At 40.1% G+C, this 14,230-nt stretch overlaps 1 protein-coding gene across 13 annotated transcripts in view; it reads left to right on the top strand.

Annotated features, from left to right (window-relative positions):
- Positions 1-14,230, top strand: part of dlg1l (discs, large (Drosophila) homolog 1, like) — a 199,981-nt gene that overhangs the window by 139,210 nt on the left and 46,541 nt on the right. For all 13 annotated transcript variants that reach the window (XM_036555831.1, XM_036555828.1, XM_036555825.1 and 10 more), the window contains 3 exons: positions 2,857-3,026; positions 5,038-5,174; positions 7,641-7,785. In XM_036555831.1, the coding sequence (XP_036411724.1) occupies positions 2,857-3,026; positions 5,038-5,174; positions 7,641-7,785 (452 nt within the window). The remainder of the gene's footprint in view (positions 1-2,856; positions 3,027-5,037; positions 5,175-7,640; positions 7,786-14,230) is intronic.

Here is a 14,230-nt window from a genome sequence, read left to right as displayed (position 1 = left end):
GTCAGTGCAGATTCCCCTTTAGGGAACACTGTCCAGCTGCATGTCTCATTACAGTGTGAGCATAATTAGCCCTGCTTAACTGGATTTAGTGCAGTGTGTAACGTTAAATAAAAAGCAGTGCTCATAGTTTCTGATAGTGGCTTTTATTTGTGGCACCGCTGGGGCTTTTTCATCCGTTCAGACGTATAAAACCTCAGAGAAATGAAAGTCCTGAAGTGTTGTGATATAGTTTTGCCACATTGCTCATTCCTGGAGGTGAGTTTTGAATGCTTTTTGCATTTGGTTTGATATGTCATTACATGTGATGGGCATTATACAGTATTAAATCTAACTGGAGGATGACGGTGAGGTGTGTTAGTGAGAGTATTGGGCTGTGTCTGCTTGTGCTCTGAGAGGCTCATTAAAGCTGCAGGAGAGCTGTGGACAGTGTGGTCAGAGCTGACACTGATGAGAGCCTGACTTCAGCCTGAGAGAGAGACAGGGTGACACTTTAGTAAAGGGGTCCGTGCTGCTGTGGCCTATGTGTGTATTTGAAATATGCTTTGTTAAGCAGGTTTTTCTTGTTTTGTTGATGCAGTTCGGTTTGATTTGTTCGTGAATATTCAGGTAATTATCTGTTTTCTGCAGTGCGTATCTCTGCTAATAAGACAGGCGCTTGTCTGTGCTGTGAAAAGTCATTTCGACCTGCTGCACATGCAGAATCAGAGCAGTACCGAGCCTAAGACTGGATGGATGTATGTCTGCTGTTTTCGTGTCTTTTTGAGTGGATCAGTGCCAGTCTGCCTAGGATAAATGAGGTCCCTGCTGACAAATCTGGCTAAGACCAGCTTTTTCTGGTAGCTGGTTTCTGGTTAAGCTGGTCTTTGATGGTCTAGGCGAATGACAGCTGGACTAGGGCCGACAGTATATCACTTGGCTGCTATAAGTGACCTGCTGTATTATTTGTATGGGCCAGTATTGCGCTGATAACCAGTGGGATTCAAACTGACGATATCCTGTTGATGAGGCATATAAAATGCATTCAAACCTTGCAAGAGAATAGAATTTTATAACACTTTTTAATGAAGAGAACTAATTAAAAATAAAATAAAACCTTTTTTGCCCCTAAAATCAGTATTGAATGGGATACAAATTATCAAATTGGATAAGGCCAAAGCTTATTCCTGTAAGTGGCAGTTGTCATAAAGGCTGCTTTCATCAACTTCACTGTCAAATTGTGTCGTAACACTTTGCGAGGTGAAGTGGTGGCGCGTTATGACTGCTAGCTTTGTAGTGGCATTATGTCCATTTCATGGTCTGTGTCCTGTTTCTTTTGGGCCCAATCCCATTTCTTTTTACCCCACCACTTGTTTTTGAGAGTCACTCTAACCCCTTGGAACTAAGTTACAAGGGATAGTGGTTGAAATCTTGCCCTATGAAACGGGACCCTCAAATAAAATTACTTCATTAACAGCTACTAGCGCTGCTCTGTAGGCGACCCTGCCCGTCTGCAGCGATAGCAGAGGAGGGTAAAGTTCAGCTCCTCACTGCTGGGCTTTAGTTACATTTAGGGCATCATATGCCTTCAAAAAGGGGGGATAGTTATTTATTATCACCTGCCTCTATTTTTTTGGTGATACTTGTTTGAATTTTCCTGTTCCACCTTAAATGGTGCAGCAGTTACATTCTGGCGCTTCAGGCATCAGAACTGCTGGACTATTTAAGGTGGAACGGAAAAGTTAGCTAGCTAGTTACTGAGACGTTAGCATACTTTTAGCAATTTTTTTATGCTTTTTACGAAAAAAATGACCATAATACATTGAAACCACATTAAACTAAGAAAATATGGTGGTTATTGTATTTTTAACTGAGAAAACACTTATATTTTTGGGTTTCTTTGGTCTTTTTTACAGCCATCTTGCCGGTTTTTCTTTTCTTTTTTTTCCATAACACTCTGTTTGGAGTGAGTCTCTGAAAAGCCGCCGTTTGGAGGGCCATGTAGCCCTACCCTTCTATCTCAACAAAAATTGGGCCACCCTAACTCTAGACGTGAATGCGCAAAACAGAGGGCTAAGGGCCAAGAGGTAGGGGCGAGGGGTGAAATGGGTTGGGGCCTTAGTGTCCATTTCACATTCAATTCTTAAAGTACCATACTGGACATTTTAATCCTGACAAAATTTCTAACCCAAGCCGTTCCCAAAGATGACTCACATTGGCCTGAAATTGTCCTACATCAGGATAGTTTTTCAGTGTTAATCAAATGTTGTGTACAGGAATTTCTTATAGCACCACCACCAAGAGAGAAAGGAAAGATGTGACCCCATAAAGCCGGAATGTCCAGCAAAAAACGACTGAACAAACTGCTCATTTGACTGAACAGCCAAATACAATGTGCATAACTCATTACTGTCATCAATACTGATTCATCTTATAAACAGCAAAATGAAACTCACTTTTTTATGAGGCCAAGAAAACAAACATAACTGTCATTACAGTGTCACTGCATTGCCATAGTGCTTCATAAATATCTTTATAAGCATAAATATGGTGCTCACTTCACTTAAAGGTCAGAGAAAATGTACATAACTCTGTCATTACAGAGCAGCAGTATCAATAACCCAATACATTGTATCTGCAATACAGTAGATTTTCATTTGCTCGGGCCTGGTGTTCGGATGGAGAGAGGTATATCTCGGTCTGTGTGCTGTTTCTGATGACCAGTGCCTCTTGTGGACCCGACCTGTAAAATCACTCTGTTAGTAGACTGTCAGTTATGCCGTGCAGCTGATGTTCTCTTCTGTTTCATACATCATGGAGCTCGTATCTCGATCCATGTCATATCATTAACTTGATGCCAATGCGCTGCTCTCTCTGCAGGGTGAATGACGTTATCCTGCGTGTGAATGAGGTGGACGTTAGGGACGTAACCCACAGCAAGGCTGTAGAAGCGCTGAAGGAGGCCGGCTCACTGGTCAGACTCTACGTCAGAAGGAGAAAGTCGGTCTCTGAGAAAGTCATGGAGATCAAACTGGTTAAAGGGCCCAAAGGTACAGTATCATCTTACACAGCGTCCAGGGTCGCGTACATACATGCACACTATGTATACAGTTATTCTGTTTGAGGCTAAGGTTCTGTACGTTTCAGACTGTTATTAGGAAGCTGTAAAAATGAAGAAATTAATGAAGAACAGAGCTGTAGATGATTCCATAATAAAGCTGTATAGAATCAAGAATAAACTTAGAATAAAAGTAATCTAGAATGACACAACTTTAAACGGCTATTCATAGTAATTTTATGTTAAAAAATTTCTATAAATGGATAATTATAGTTAATCATGTATTGTTAAGAACATTTGCTGTGTTTTTGTATCTACAATACAGTAGATTTTCATTCGCTTGGGCCTGGTGTTGGGGTTATGGGAGGTATCAGCCATGTACAAATGGCCTGAACTAGAGATGAGACAACATCACTTTTCTTTTCCAATACCAATATTAGACCCCTGCTTATCAGCTGATCTATAAATAGATATAGTTAATAACATTGTTATTACATATGCTTGTTTTTTTACCATGTCGTAAGTTCTTTTTGTAACTAAGATAACTTTTAATTATGAATAAACCTTCAGCTTGTGTTTTGGTGCTGACTTTTAAGTTTTTAGTAAACAAATTATTCTTGAAGGACCCACATCCTACATTTTTCTCATATTTTTTTTTCTTGAGGTCCGCTCATTATTTTTTTACGTGCCCATTTTCCAGCCTCGTTCTATCCCTTAGAATTACACAGGCTATTTTTTGCTACTGTGCCTTTAAGACTTGATTTGTAAATAACTGACTGGCCTCTGTATACGACTCTATTTATCCCTTAAACAGGCTGCTTTTGTTACTTTACTCTTCCTTTAAGACTGATATATGTAAATGAGCTCTGTTCTAGTTGGCTACACTGTATTGTGCCTCATTCCAAAAGCAGTCCAGGCTGAAACAGTCCTTGTAAGTTCAGCGTGGATGGGCAGAGCTAAACTGCTGTATGCTGAATAGACAGATTTGCAGTTGTATGCAAAAGTTTGGACAGAAAAAACATTTTAACGCACAAAAAAACAAAATGTGACCTGTGCAAAAGTTATGGCACATGTTATATTTTATGTTTTTTTCAAATATATTAAACTCAACAAACAGTTATAAATTGTACACTAACAAACAAATCCAAACTTTTGCCTTCGACTGTATGTGAATGTCTTAGTTTTAGTGACGTCACAAAAACAGTGAATTCAAAATGGGCTGTTTTTGCGGCTTCATGTCCATATAAAGACTGGGAAATGAATGGTATGTGTTGAAACAGTGTTTGCATACATCAAATTCTGTTATATTAAAACAAAAAATATGGCCCATGATATGGGCCCTTTAAGAAGAGTCTTTGATGTTCGTCTCTCCTCGTCTACATGCTCTAAAAGAGCTGTGCATATTTCCCCTTTGTTCTGCCTTTTTTTCCTCGTTTTGTTCCTAATCCTGCAGCAAAGGAGGGAGCAGTGCTGTTAAATAACTTCTCAGGATTAAAATCGGTCCCAAGCTGAGACCCGAGCAATTCTCCTGGTCGCACGCATGGCCAGGAGATCCAATATGTGGGCCTTTTTAGTGTTTTGCCCCTTTTCTCTCTGCTCGAGAAATTTCTCTGGAGCGGCGTGCAGGTCCTGCCGTCTTCCCCCATTAACCGCAGCAGCCTGACGACTCTGAACCGCTGTTGCCATGGCAACTCCCTCTCCTCCCTCCTCCCTGCCCTTCACGATCGGCCTCTTTGGTTCCTTGATGACAGCGGTGTGTTTATTTGTCTGTCTTATTTTCGGCGGATTACGAAGGCTAATACGTTTTCACCAGATTGTTTTGGATTTTAGGTGCAATTTTCGAACAATAACATGCAACACTAGACAGACGTACTACAGTCAGTTTGTAGTTGCATAAGGTTGTTTTTCCTTAAGTCATACCACCTTCAGAACCGCATAATCTCTGTTTTGTGGAGGCATCATCACTCACCTCCCCCTGTTTTTCTGTCTTTGGTATGTCCCAGGGCTTGGCTTCAGTATAGCAGGGGGTGTCGGGAACCAGCACATCCCAGGGGACAACAGCATCTACGTCACCAAAATCATAGAAGGAGGAGCTGCACACAAAGATGGGAGACTTCAAATAGGAGACAAACTTTTGGCTGTGAGGAAATATCAGTAGTCACTGTGTCAGCATTGCTTACATTCGTAATAATCTGATTTTGGCAATCAGGTCATTTTAAAAGACCAGGCCATGAAAATGAAGCCCTTAAAGGGGAATTCCACTTATTTTTCAAAATTTCTGAATAACTAAATGGTTAAGATGTAAATAAAGTCATTCAGGGTGGTTTGATGTGAAGTGGTCCATTCTAATGAACCTTACCGAGTCAGAGTTGTTCACAGTAATGATTATAGGAACCAGACGTCCACCTCTAAAAGCTCCCTCACAGAAAGTTATTACGTGAAATGAAATGTCACAGATACACTGTGAGACATTGTGCTATGATAGTTTTGAGAAGGTTTCAGACAGAAACGCATTTTTTAAATCCATTCATTGATGGTGGAAAGGTACATGAGGACTGGTGAAACAAATTAGTATGAAAGTAAACTTATTTTATTTAGGTTTATTGCTATTACAGTCATCAACATATAGAAATTTAGAAGACACATGTTGGTTCACTGGTGGTTTTGGATGGTAAGTAAAACGACTATACTTGTGTTCTTGACGTTGTGAGTCTGTAAGTTTGTCTACTATGAATGATTTCACATCAAACCACTTAGTTTGGCTTTGTTTACATCTAAAGAACTGAATTATACAGACATTTTTAAAAGTCAATGGAACCCTAAAGGCCCTTATATGGGCCCACATTTTAGTTTCTCACTCTCATAACTACATAACTTACATTTTTATAGTAGTTATTGAATAATTTATAGAAATTACAAACTTTATTTCATCTTTAATCTTTATTGTCTTGAATTTAATATTAAAAACAATAGTATGTCTAGAGTTGAAGAGGTTTTAACTGAACTGCATCAAGCCATGTGTAGCTTTTCGAAACATTTCAGATTTTAAAACATGAAGAAGACCTGGAAAGTAGCCTCGGGGTCTTAATTGATATTGTTGAAAATCGTGCTAATTAGTGCCAATGCCACTATATTAGTGCCAATATTATGCAATTATTGTTTTTTTTATTCTCTTTCCAGTGTCACATGATGTATTATTATTACTGCTTTCCAATCATCCTAATCTCTCATTAGTTCAAAAATATATGCCATAGAAAAGACTGTAGTTAATTGTAGGCAATACACACTAATTAACTAAATACACCGATCAGGCATAACATTATGACCTTGTTTCTGCGCTCATTGTCCATTTTATCAGCTCCACTTACTATATAGGTGCACTTTGTAGTTCTACAATTACAGACTGTAGTCCATCTGTCAGACACAGCAGTGCTGCTGGAGTTTCTAAACACTGTGTCCACTCACTGTCCACTCTATTAGACACTTCTACCTTGTCAATCCACCTTGTAGATGTAAAGTCAGAGACGATAGCTCATCTGCTGCTGCACAGTTTGTGTTGGTCATCCTCTAGTCCTTCATCAGTGGTCACAGGGCGCTGCCCACAGGATGCTGTTGGCTGGATAATTTTGGTTGGTGGACTATTCTCAGTCCAGCAGTGACACTGAGGTGTTTAAAAACTCCAGCAGCACTGCTGTGTCTGATCCACTCAGACCAGCGCAACACACACTAACACACCACCACCACGTCAGTGTTACAGCAGTGCTGAGAATGATCCACCACCCAAATAGTACCTGCTCTGTGAGGGTCCATGGGGGTCCTGACCACTGAAGAACAGGGTAAAAAGGGGGCTAACAAAGTATCAGAGAAACAGATGGACTACGGTCTAATTGTAGTAAGTGGCGCTGATAAAATGGACAATGAGCATAGAAACAAGGAGGTGGTCATAATGTTATGCCTGATCTGTGTACATAGTCATATACAAAAGTGTTGGCACCCCTGGTCAAATGACATTTTCTAACACATTCTCTACGACAAACTTAAATATGGTGTTTGTCTGTAAATTTTAGTGCACAATATTTATTTATTTGCTGAGTTTAACATGTTGAAAAATTAAAAGATAAAATATAAAACGTGCCATAACTTTGGTTTAGGCCACTATTTATTTATTTATTTGTTTGTTTATTTTACTCAATGTGTTAAATTCTGTAATTGTGCATTAAAATGTGCAGAAGTGTGCTCTCTCTATAGGATGTGTTGTTTTCACTTATTATATTATGTAATTGTTGTATATTACTTATTATATTATATATTTATTATATATTGTGTAATATGATAATTCTGCAGACGAAAATAATTTGTCCAAGATTAATAGGATGCCTTTGAAAACACTTAATTAAAAAAAAAAGTTACTGTATTAAATCCCTATGTGGCAAAAAAACAGCATGTAAATAGGTTCGTCTTTCAGGCTCTGTTACTTACTGTAAGAAAGAAAATATCTCAGTTGAGTAATCAAGTATAATTGGTTAATCATGACAGTCCTACTAATCATCAGCCGAGGAAACCTGTTTATATTCTTCAGACTGAAGCTTGTGTTTGTGTGTGTCAGGTGAACAGCGCCTGTCTGGAGGAGGTGACCCATGAGCACGCCGTGACTGCCTTGAAAAACACTACAGACGTGGTCTACTTGAAAGTGGCTAAACCCAACAGTGTCTTCATGAATGACAGCTTCGCTCCTCCGGATATCACCAACTGTGAGTAAAACAGCCTGAGCTTCAGCACAAATCTGACACAGAGCTTAAATCACTGCTATGTAGGACTGCAGAATGCCGGTGTTATGAATGAAACTATGCAGTAAGTCTGCAGAATGCATTCTGTGAAGATGCACGTAAACATATTTGAATTGAGACACAGAATGGGTTCATGGGAAAGTGTGGCTCGCAGAGGCTTCAGCATGCACACCTCCAAAATCTCAGTTATGCATTGTGCACTTGTGCAGAGCTGTGTGTAAATACTGCTGGGGGCAGTACAAGACCCCCCAACTGTACTCGACCCAAACCCAACCCAAGAAATGGTGAAAAAGCCAAAAGGAGCAGGGAATATTTAGTTTTTTTCCATCTGAATTAACATGACCAAATCATAGGGCAAATGATTCAGTAACTGCATGAAATGAACGTAAATTTTAATTTTATTATTATTTTTTTTTGTAAAAGCTCCCCTCAGATTAACAGAACATGTGTTTTATGATCACACATATTGCTATATGCTTACTATTTACTGCTGAAAGCCAAAAATCTTAGACGCTCTTTGTATTATTTTATCAAAATAATTTTTACAGAGCAGATCACTGAAGAGACGCCATCTGTTTATAATTTATAGCCCAGATTTGTGGAAAAATGGGTCGACTTTCAGTAGACAAAAAATTGAGTTCAGCTTCTTTTATTATAAGGGTTTAAAATTACATCACCCATCTATTTTACTGGAAAGAAGACAGTTACAGCTCTCATATGACCCCCACCTTCTGAATGTAGCTTATGAAATATGAAAGTTATGACGAATATGACGAAGTGAATTTTGGAACCACCGGTGGTCTCAAGGAGTTAAAAAGGTTAAGGATCACGTGACAGAAAAGATGCAAAATACTACAAAAAACTATGAAGTGGGGATTCAATCTCAGAGAAAGAGAGAGAGAAAACCGTGAGAATTGCCTCTTTCGTTTTCTATATGTTCTGGTTTGAATGCCTGCCCCCTACTGGACACGTTCAGTGGGCAGACACGTATGCAAACATCTGCTCATGATGCCTGCACATGTTTGCAGGTGCACAGACGGAGAAATACAAGTTTTTCTTTGCAATTGTGATAAACCTCGCAATATATTATGATTGTAACATAATTTGGTCAAAATAATATAATTTTTAATCAATTTACTTTTGTTAGATTTTTCTGAATTTCTTGATTCTTCAAAACACCCACAGAAACACTCATCCGATACTGTGATTAATCAGGATGCTCACAGCACTGTGATTGGTTAGAGGCCCGTAATAATCCCAGTGATACATTATGCAGCCCTGGGATTATATAATTAATGTTACTCGCCATTATTAGTAAACATGCAGCCACTGGATTAGTTAAAAACGCAGCAAACACAATAACCTGAACTGGAATGGTGTGCAATATTGTTTTCTTAAAGTTGTTTAAGAAATGAAGGCAGTTTAAAGTAAAAGATCAAATAAGGATCATTTACTGATTGAGGCTCTGTCTGTTTTATAAAGAACCCATTTAAAGTAGTGTGTAAACATTGCTGTTTCCAAACGTTCATACAGTCCGTATTTGGTGACTAAGCTGCAAAACAGCCTGTTTTAAATTCATTGTTTTAGTGATATCATGCCAACCAACTCATTTACATGATGAAAATTCCTAATTAATCACTGCTGATTCACTGAGTGTCATTTAATCAACACAAAGAAGCTCTCCTAACCTGCCATAATGACAGATTCTGATACACGAGAGAATTTGATTGTGGTGTTTACAAGTAATGATTATATTAGCAAAGCAAATGGAGCCTCAAAATGTGCGGTTCTGGATTACTGATTATTGGTCCATCTTCGTGGCTATGAATGCGAAGAGGGCATTTTTTCCAACTCTTAATCATGAGACTGTGTCATTGGCTTGTTGTCCGCTGGTAACTGTGACTACTAGAGCTCAGCCTTCAGTTTAGCTAATTAACATCAAAACTTGGTCAAAAAATTCAGCCTTGGTCAAATTTCTGCTAGCGGTCCAGTGGGATTCTAGTAGTATGTTGGCGCTAAGTTAACGCTAGTGGACATTATTTGGCCATTGCAGATTAAGCACAGACTTTTGTACCTTGGAAAAGACGTTAATAAGTATTTTACCTTGTAGCAGCTTTACAGTGACTCACTAATATGATATGATATATAGATGCCACCAGAGTGGAAACTGGTTCCACTCTGGTTAGACCACAAATCATATTCACTGTCAGAGACATATCTAGAACTTCCAGAAGGGCTAGAGTGATGTTTTCTGAGGGGGAAAAACTGGTTCCACCCTTTGTAAATCAAAATTGGTTGATTCCACTGTTCTAATTAGTAGTTACTCTATAAAAGGCTGACCAATGGGACCGCTCGCTTTGGCTGTATCTGCCTCGGTACCACAGAGAAATTGTGGACAGTTTTCTTTTGGGCATTTCACGAATGCCCATTTGCTTCCAAACAAAATGTAGCGTACAATTAAAGTATTCTGTTAAACAAGACTGAACTAAAAAATTAAAGACCTGTTTTTTTTAGTTCCCAGAAATCATCTTTAAAGTAGAAAAGCTGCTACTAGCGCTTATTAGAACTGTCCCACCATTCATCCTGCTCTCAGAGAACCCCCCATAGCTCATTCAGCTTCCTCTGTGAATGGGCCGCTGAAGCTGCAGTGCTGCTGGGCTCCTAATAAACACTGTGAAATGTGGAAAAAAGAAACACAAAGTGTGTCAGCCTGGCCGCGGGCCGGGCCGTGAGTGCATCGACTGGCGCTCGACTCGTAGGCCTGCCAGCGGGAGCACTAATAGTCCGCAGAGTAGAGGGCTCGAGTGTTATCGATTGCTCTGGTCTGAGCCCCCCTGCAGCCATTAAAGCTGCTGCTGTCTGGGGGAACACAGAGCACACATGCAGCTACTGGCTTTTTCCAGCCCAGAAACATGTGACTGACCGTCATAGCTCTCTGAGACCCGGGGACTTCTGGAGACTTCTCAGTGCTGACCCTGGACCCTTTATTGTCCTTCGTGGTGAATTGGGGCTGGAAACGGCGCTTGGATCAGATTCAAAAACATGGACCATGGAGAAATACTTTTAAAGGGAGGGGTCAGGCAAAGTCTGATTTACAGTTTTCCCCTTAGTGCAGTGGTTTCTGACAGTTATCTACGAAAATGGACCAATATATTCGCTTAGGTTCAAACAGTAGCAGTAGTAGCCGTCTTCAACACTCAGTTTGTATTAAAAAGAAGCTGCCAGTGCGGTGACCCGGGCAACCACGTCACTGACCAAGGGCTGGCTTTCAGATAGGGATGCGCTGATACCACTTCTTCCTTTTCGGTGCCAATACCAGTCTAACCTAACTAGTCAATGTGTGCCTGTAGATCCTGGTTTTTGTATGTTACCCCTTTTTTTTTTTTTGATTTTTACCCAGTTTTCTCACCAATTTAGTCATATCCAATTCCACCCGCTAGTTGGGACTCCCCCAGTCACACAACACTACCAACACTAGGAGGGCGAAGGCTAACACAGGCTTCCTCCGAGACCTGTGAAACCAGCCACCATATCTTTTCGAACTGCCGCTCACGCAACGTCACTGGACGGCTGAACGCGCTCGGAGGAAAGCGCCAACTTTCAGATCTGTTACGTCAGCTAACAGACGCCTGCGCTGTCTAGCATCGCATTGAGTGATGGGGGGAGAAGGAGGGGCCATCCTACCCACCCAGAGAGAGACTCCTGGCTACGGATGGCTGTAACATCACCAGGGATCGAACTCGCGATCTCCTGATGACAGGGCCAACGCTTAGACGGTTGCTAAAGCATTCTAAGCTTATATACGTCTCAATTACTTGTTGGCTATATTTTTTCCCCAATTAAGCAATTTTTAGTTGCTTAAGAAAACCTGTTGTAAGTTAACAGTGGCTTTTTATTCCAGAGTACCCCTCACTTTTGAAAAGAACCAGATTTTACAACTGAAATAGATTTTAAATATTTTAATTGTGCAAAATAGCAAAAACAGAACTAAACTATATATAGATAAACCTGAGGTACATGCATGTAAATATTGTTACACATCCAAATTTGTCTTGTGCATCCCACACCGCTGACATGTTGCAGTTAAGGTCCATCAGCTGGCGTGTGGATGCATACGTCATGTACACACGAGCGTCAGAAGTTGCTTCATAGTCCCAGTGTTCTCTATGGCAGACATGGATGGTGTATTTAAGTGCCAATATCAGTGCAACATTAGTTCTTCAGACACCAAACGTGTCTCGGAAACCGTGGTCTGGATCATGGCGCAGTCAACTGCAGCTCACCAGTAACACTTATTGTTCTCCTTCCTTTGCGTGCCTCTCATGGCCCGAGCAGTGCCAGATGCCACCCACTCCATATCCGAAAGCACGCTGATGCCTCGACCTCACGTGACGCTTCCGTTTTTAATCCCCTAAAACGAGCCGCATCGCCTAAGGACGATGTCCTGCCTCAAAGTCACTGCCAGGGCAGCCACTCTGATCCGTCTTGCGTAGGTTTGAGGGGCAAATTAGGCAAGAAGCTTAGTGCCTCTCCCTCTTTTTGTTGTTTCCTGTGGTGCCTGTGGAACAGAGGGCAAATCAGCCACAGATATTGGTAATAACGGAAGAATGGTCGGTCACCAAAGGGATTTCTTGTGCCGTGTTAGGAGTGAGGAGAGGCTGGAGGTTCTATCTTATTTCTGTGCAAAGATCAAGTGACTGATGCCTGATTAATGGAATAAAATGAAAACTTATGAATTTATTTTCACATAGTTGTCAAAAAAACCAAATTAAGTGAAGTCATTTTTAAATTTCTTATATTTAATGCAAATATCAAGTGGCTAATGCTTGATTAAATGAGTAAAATGTAAAGTTATAATTTAAATTTTGTAGCCATTTATTAATAAACCAAATTAAGTGACCAGTAAATAATTTTTTTCAAGTCATATTCCCACTTCTGTGCAAATATCAAGTGCCTAATGCCTGATTAATGGAATAAAAAGTAAACTTATGAATTTATTTTAAGTGACCAGTAAGTGATTTTAAAGTAATTTTCATTCTTCTATGCAAATATCTGGCGCTGCATGACGTTTGATGCCTATATAAACTGGATGAAAGTACTGTGTAACTAAAAACCACCTTAAGGTCTGCATTGTATCTGTATTTTTGTCCTTTATTATAGACAAGTCCATTTGAGATTACTGAACAATTCAGTGCAGTTTGTGGGGAGCTGTAAAATTTATCACCCCTTAAAACTGTTTGTTTTAGAATGTTTAATTGATGTACATAAGCTTGGCCAGCAAACTATAGTTTAAGGTGGAAACCTGTGTACATTTGATTTTTCAAAGCTTTAAAGCTTTGTTGTTTCAAGTCACTTTAAAGTCAACATGAGTCATAAAGCATTTTCCTTCCATGCTGAGTGAATCAGTATCAGGGGGATGTGTGATCCAGCTGAGTGTGGAGGAGGTAAAACATGTCTGTTAGTGTTATTATATTATTTTCCCCACTTACTGGTCATTCAGAGTGGTTTGATGTGAAATGGTCCATTGTAGATAAACCTACTGATTCACTGATTCAGATGTCTTTACAGTGGTGGTGATGGGAACCAGGGGTCACCATGTCTACGGCACAAATATAGCCATTTTATTTACTATCCACCACCACTGAACCCACTCATCTGAGTTTTATATGTAGTGTTGATGATGGTAAAGTAGAGGAATGTTTTCTCTGGGGACTATTTTGCCTTCCTGCATGTGCCTCTCCACCATGAATGGCTTTTAAAAAATGATGTTTTATGTCAAAACCTACTCAAACTTGTCTCAAAAATCAGGCAACCTGTTCACAACCATTTAATATGTTGACTCTGTGAAAGGAGCTTTTAGCCTGGAAGAGCAGACAGTAGCATTTATGAGTACTGGGCTTGTTGTGATGGTACTGGAAGTGTCAATACAAGCAATTAGGTCATATTCAAAGGGAATTCCACCAATTTTTCCAAATTTCTGCATAATTAAATGGTTAATATGTAAACACAGTCATTCAGCATGGTTTCATATGATCCGTTCTCATATATCCTACAGTATGCTCTTAGAGACATGACGGACAAACAGCGACAGGATCACACATCCCAGTGGGCTATTGCTAATCCAAGCAGTAATATCCTAATGCGGCAGAGGCCGCAGTGTGTGGACCAGTGCCCTGGCGAGGCGCCACACACAGACCTGAGCGCCAACTTAATGAACGAGAAATAATTCCGTTAAGTGCGCTCAGCCACTCAGCGTCTTGTCTGAGAATTACAGTAACAGCACTTTAACACTGAACGGCCCTTTCTGGCTGTGTGATATACAGTACTCTGCAAAGCCCTTCCATACTGAAAGAGAAAGTCAAATGAAAAAGAACAAATGGAGATGTCCAAACCTGGAGTTTGCAAAAAT

Source organism: Colossoma macropomum, unplaced genomic scaffold (genome assembly GCF_904425465.1).
Source record: "Colossoma macropomum unplaced genomic scaffold, Colossoma_macropomum, whole genome shotgun sequence".
Lineage (NCBI taxonomy): Eukaryota > Metazoa > Chordata > Actinopteri > Characiformes > Serrasalmidae > Colossoma > Colossoma macropomum.
The sequence above is the reverse complement of the archived record's forward strand: the minus strand, read 5'-3'. Positions and strand labels throughout refer to the sequence as shown.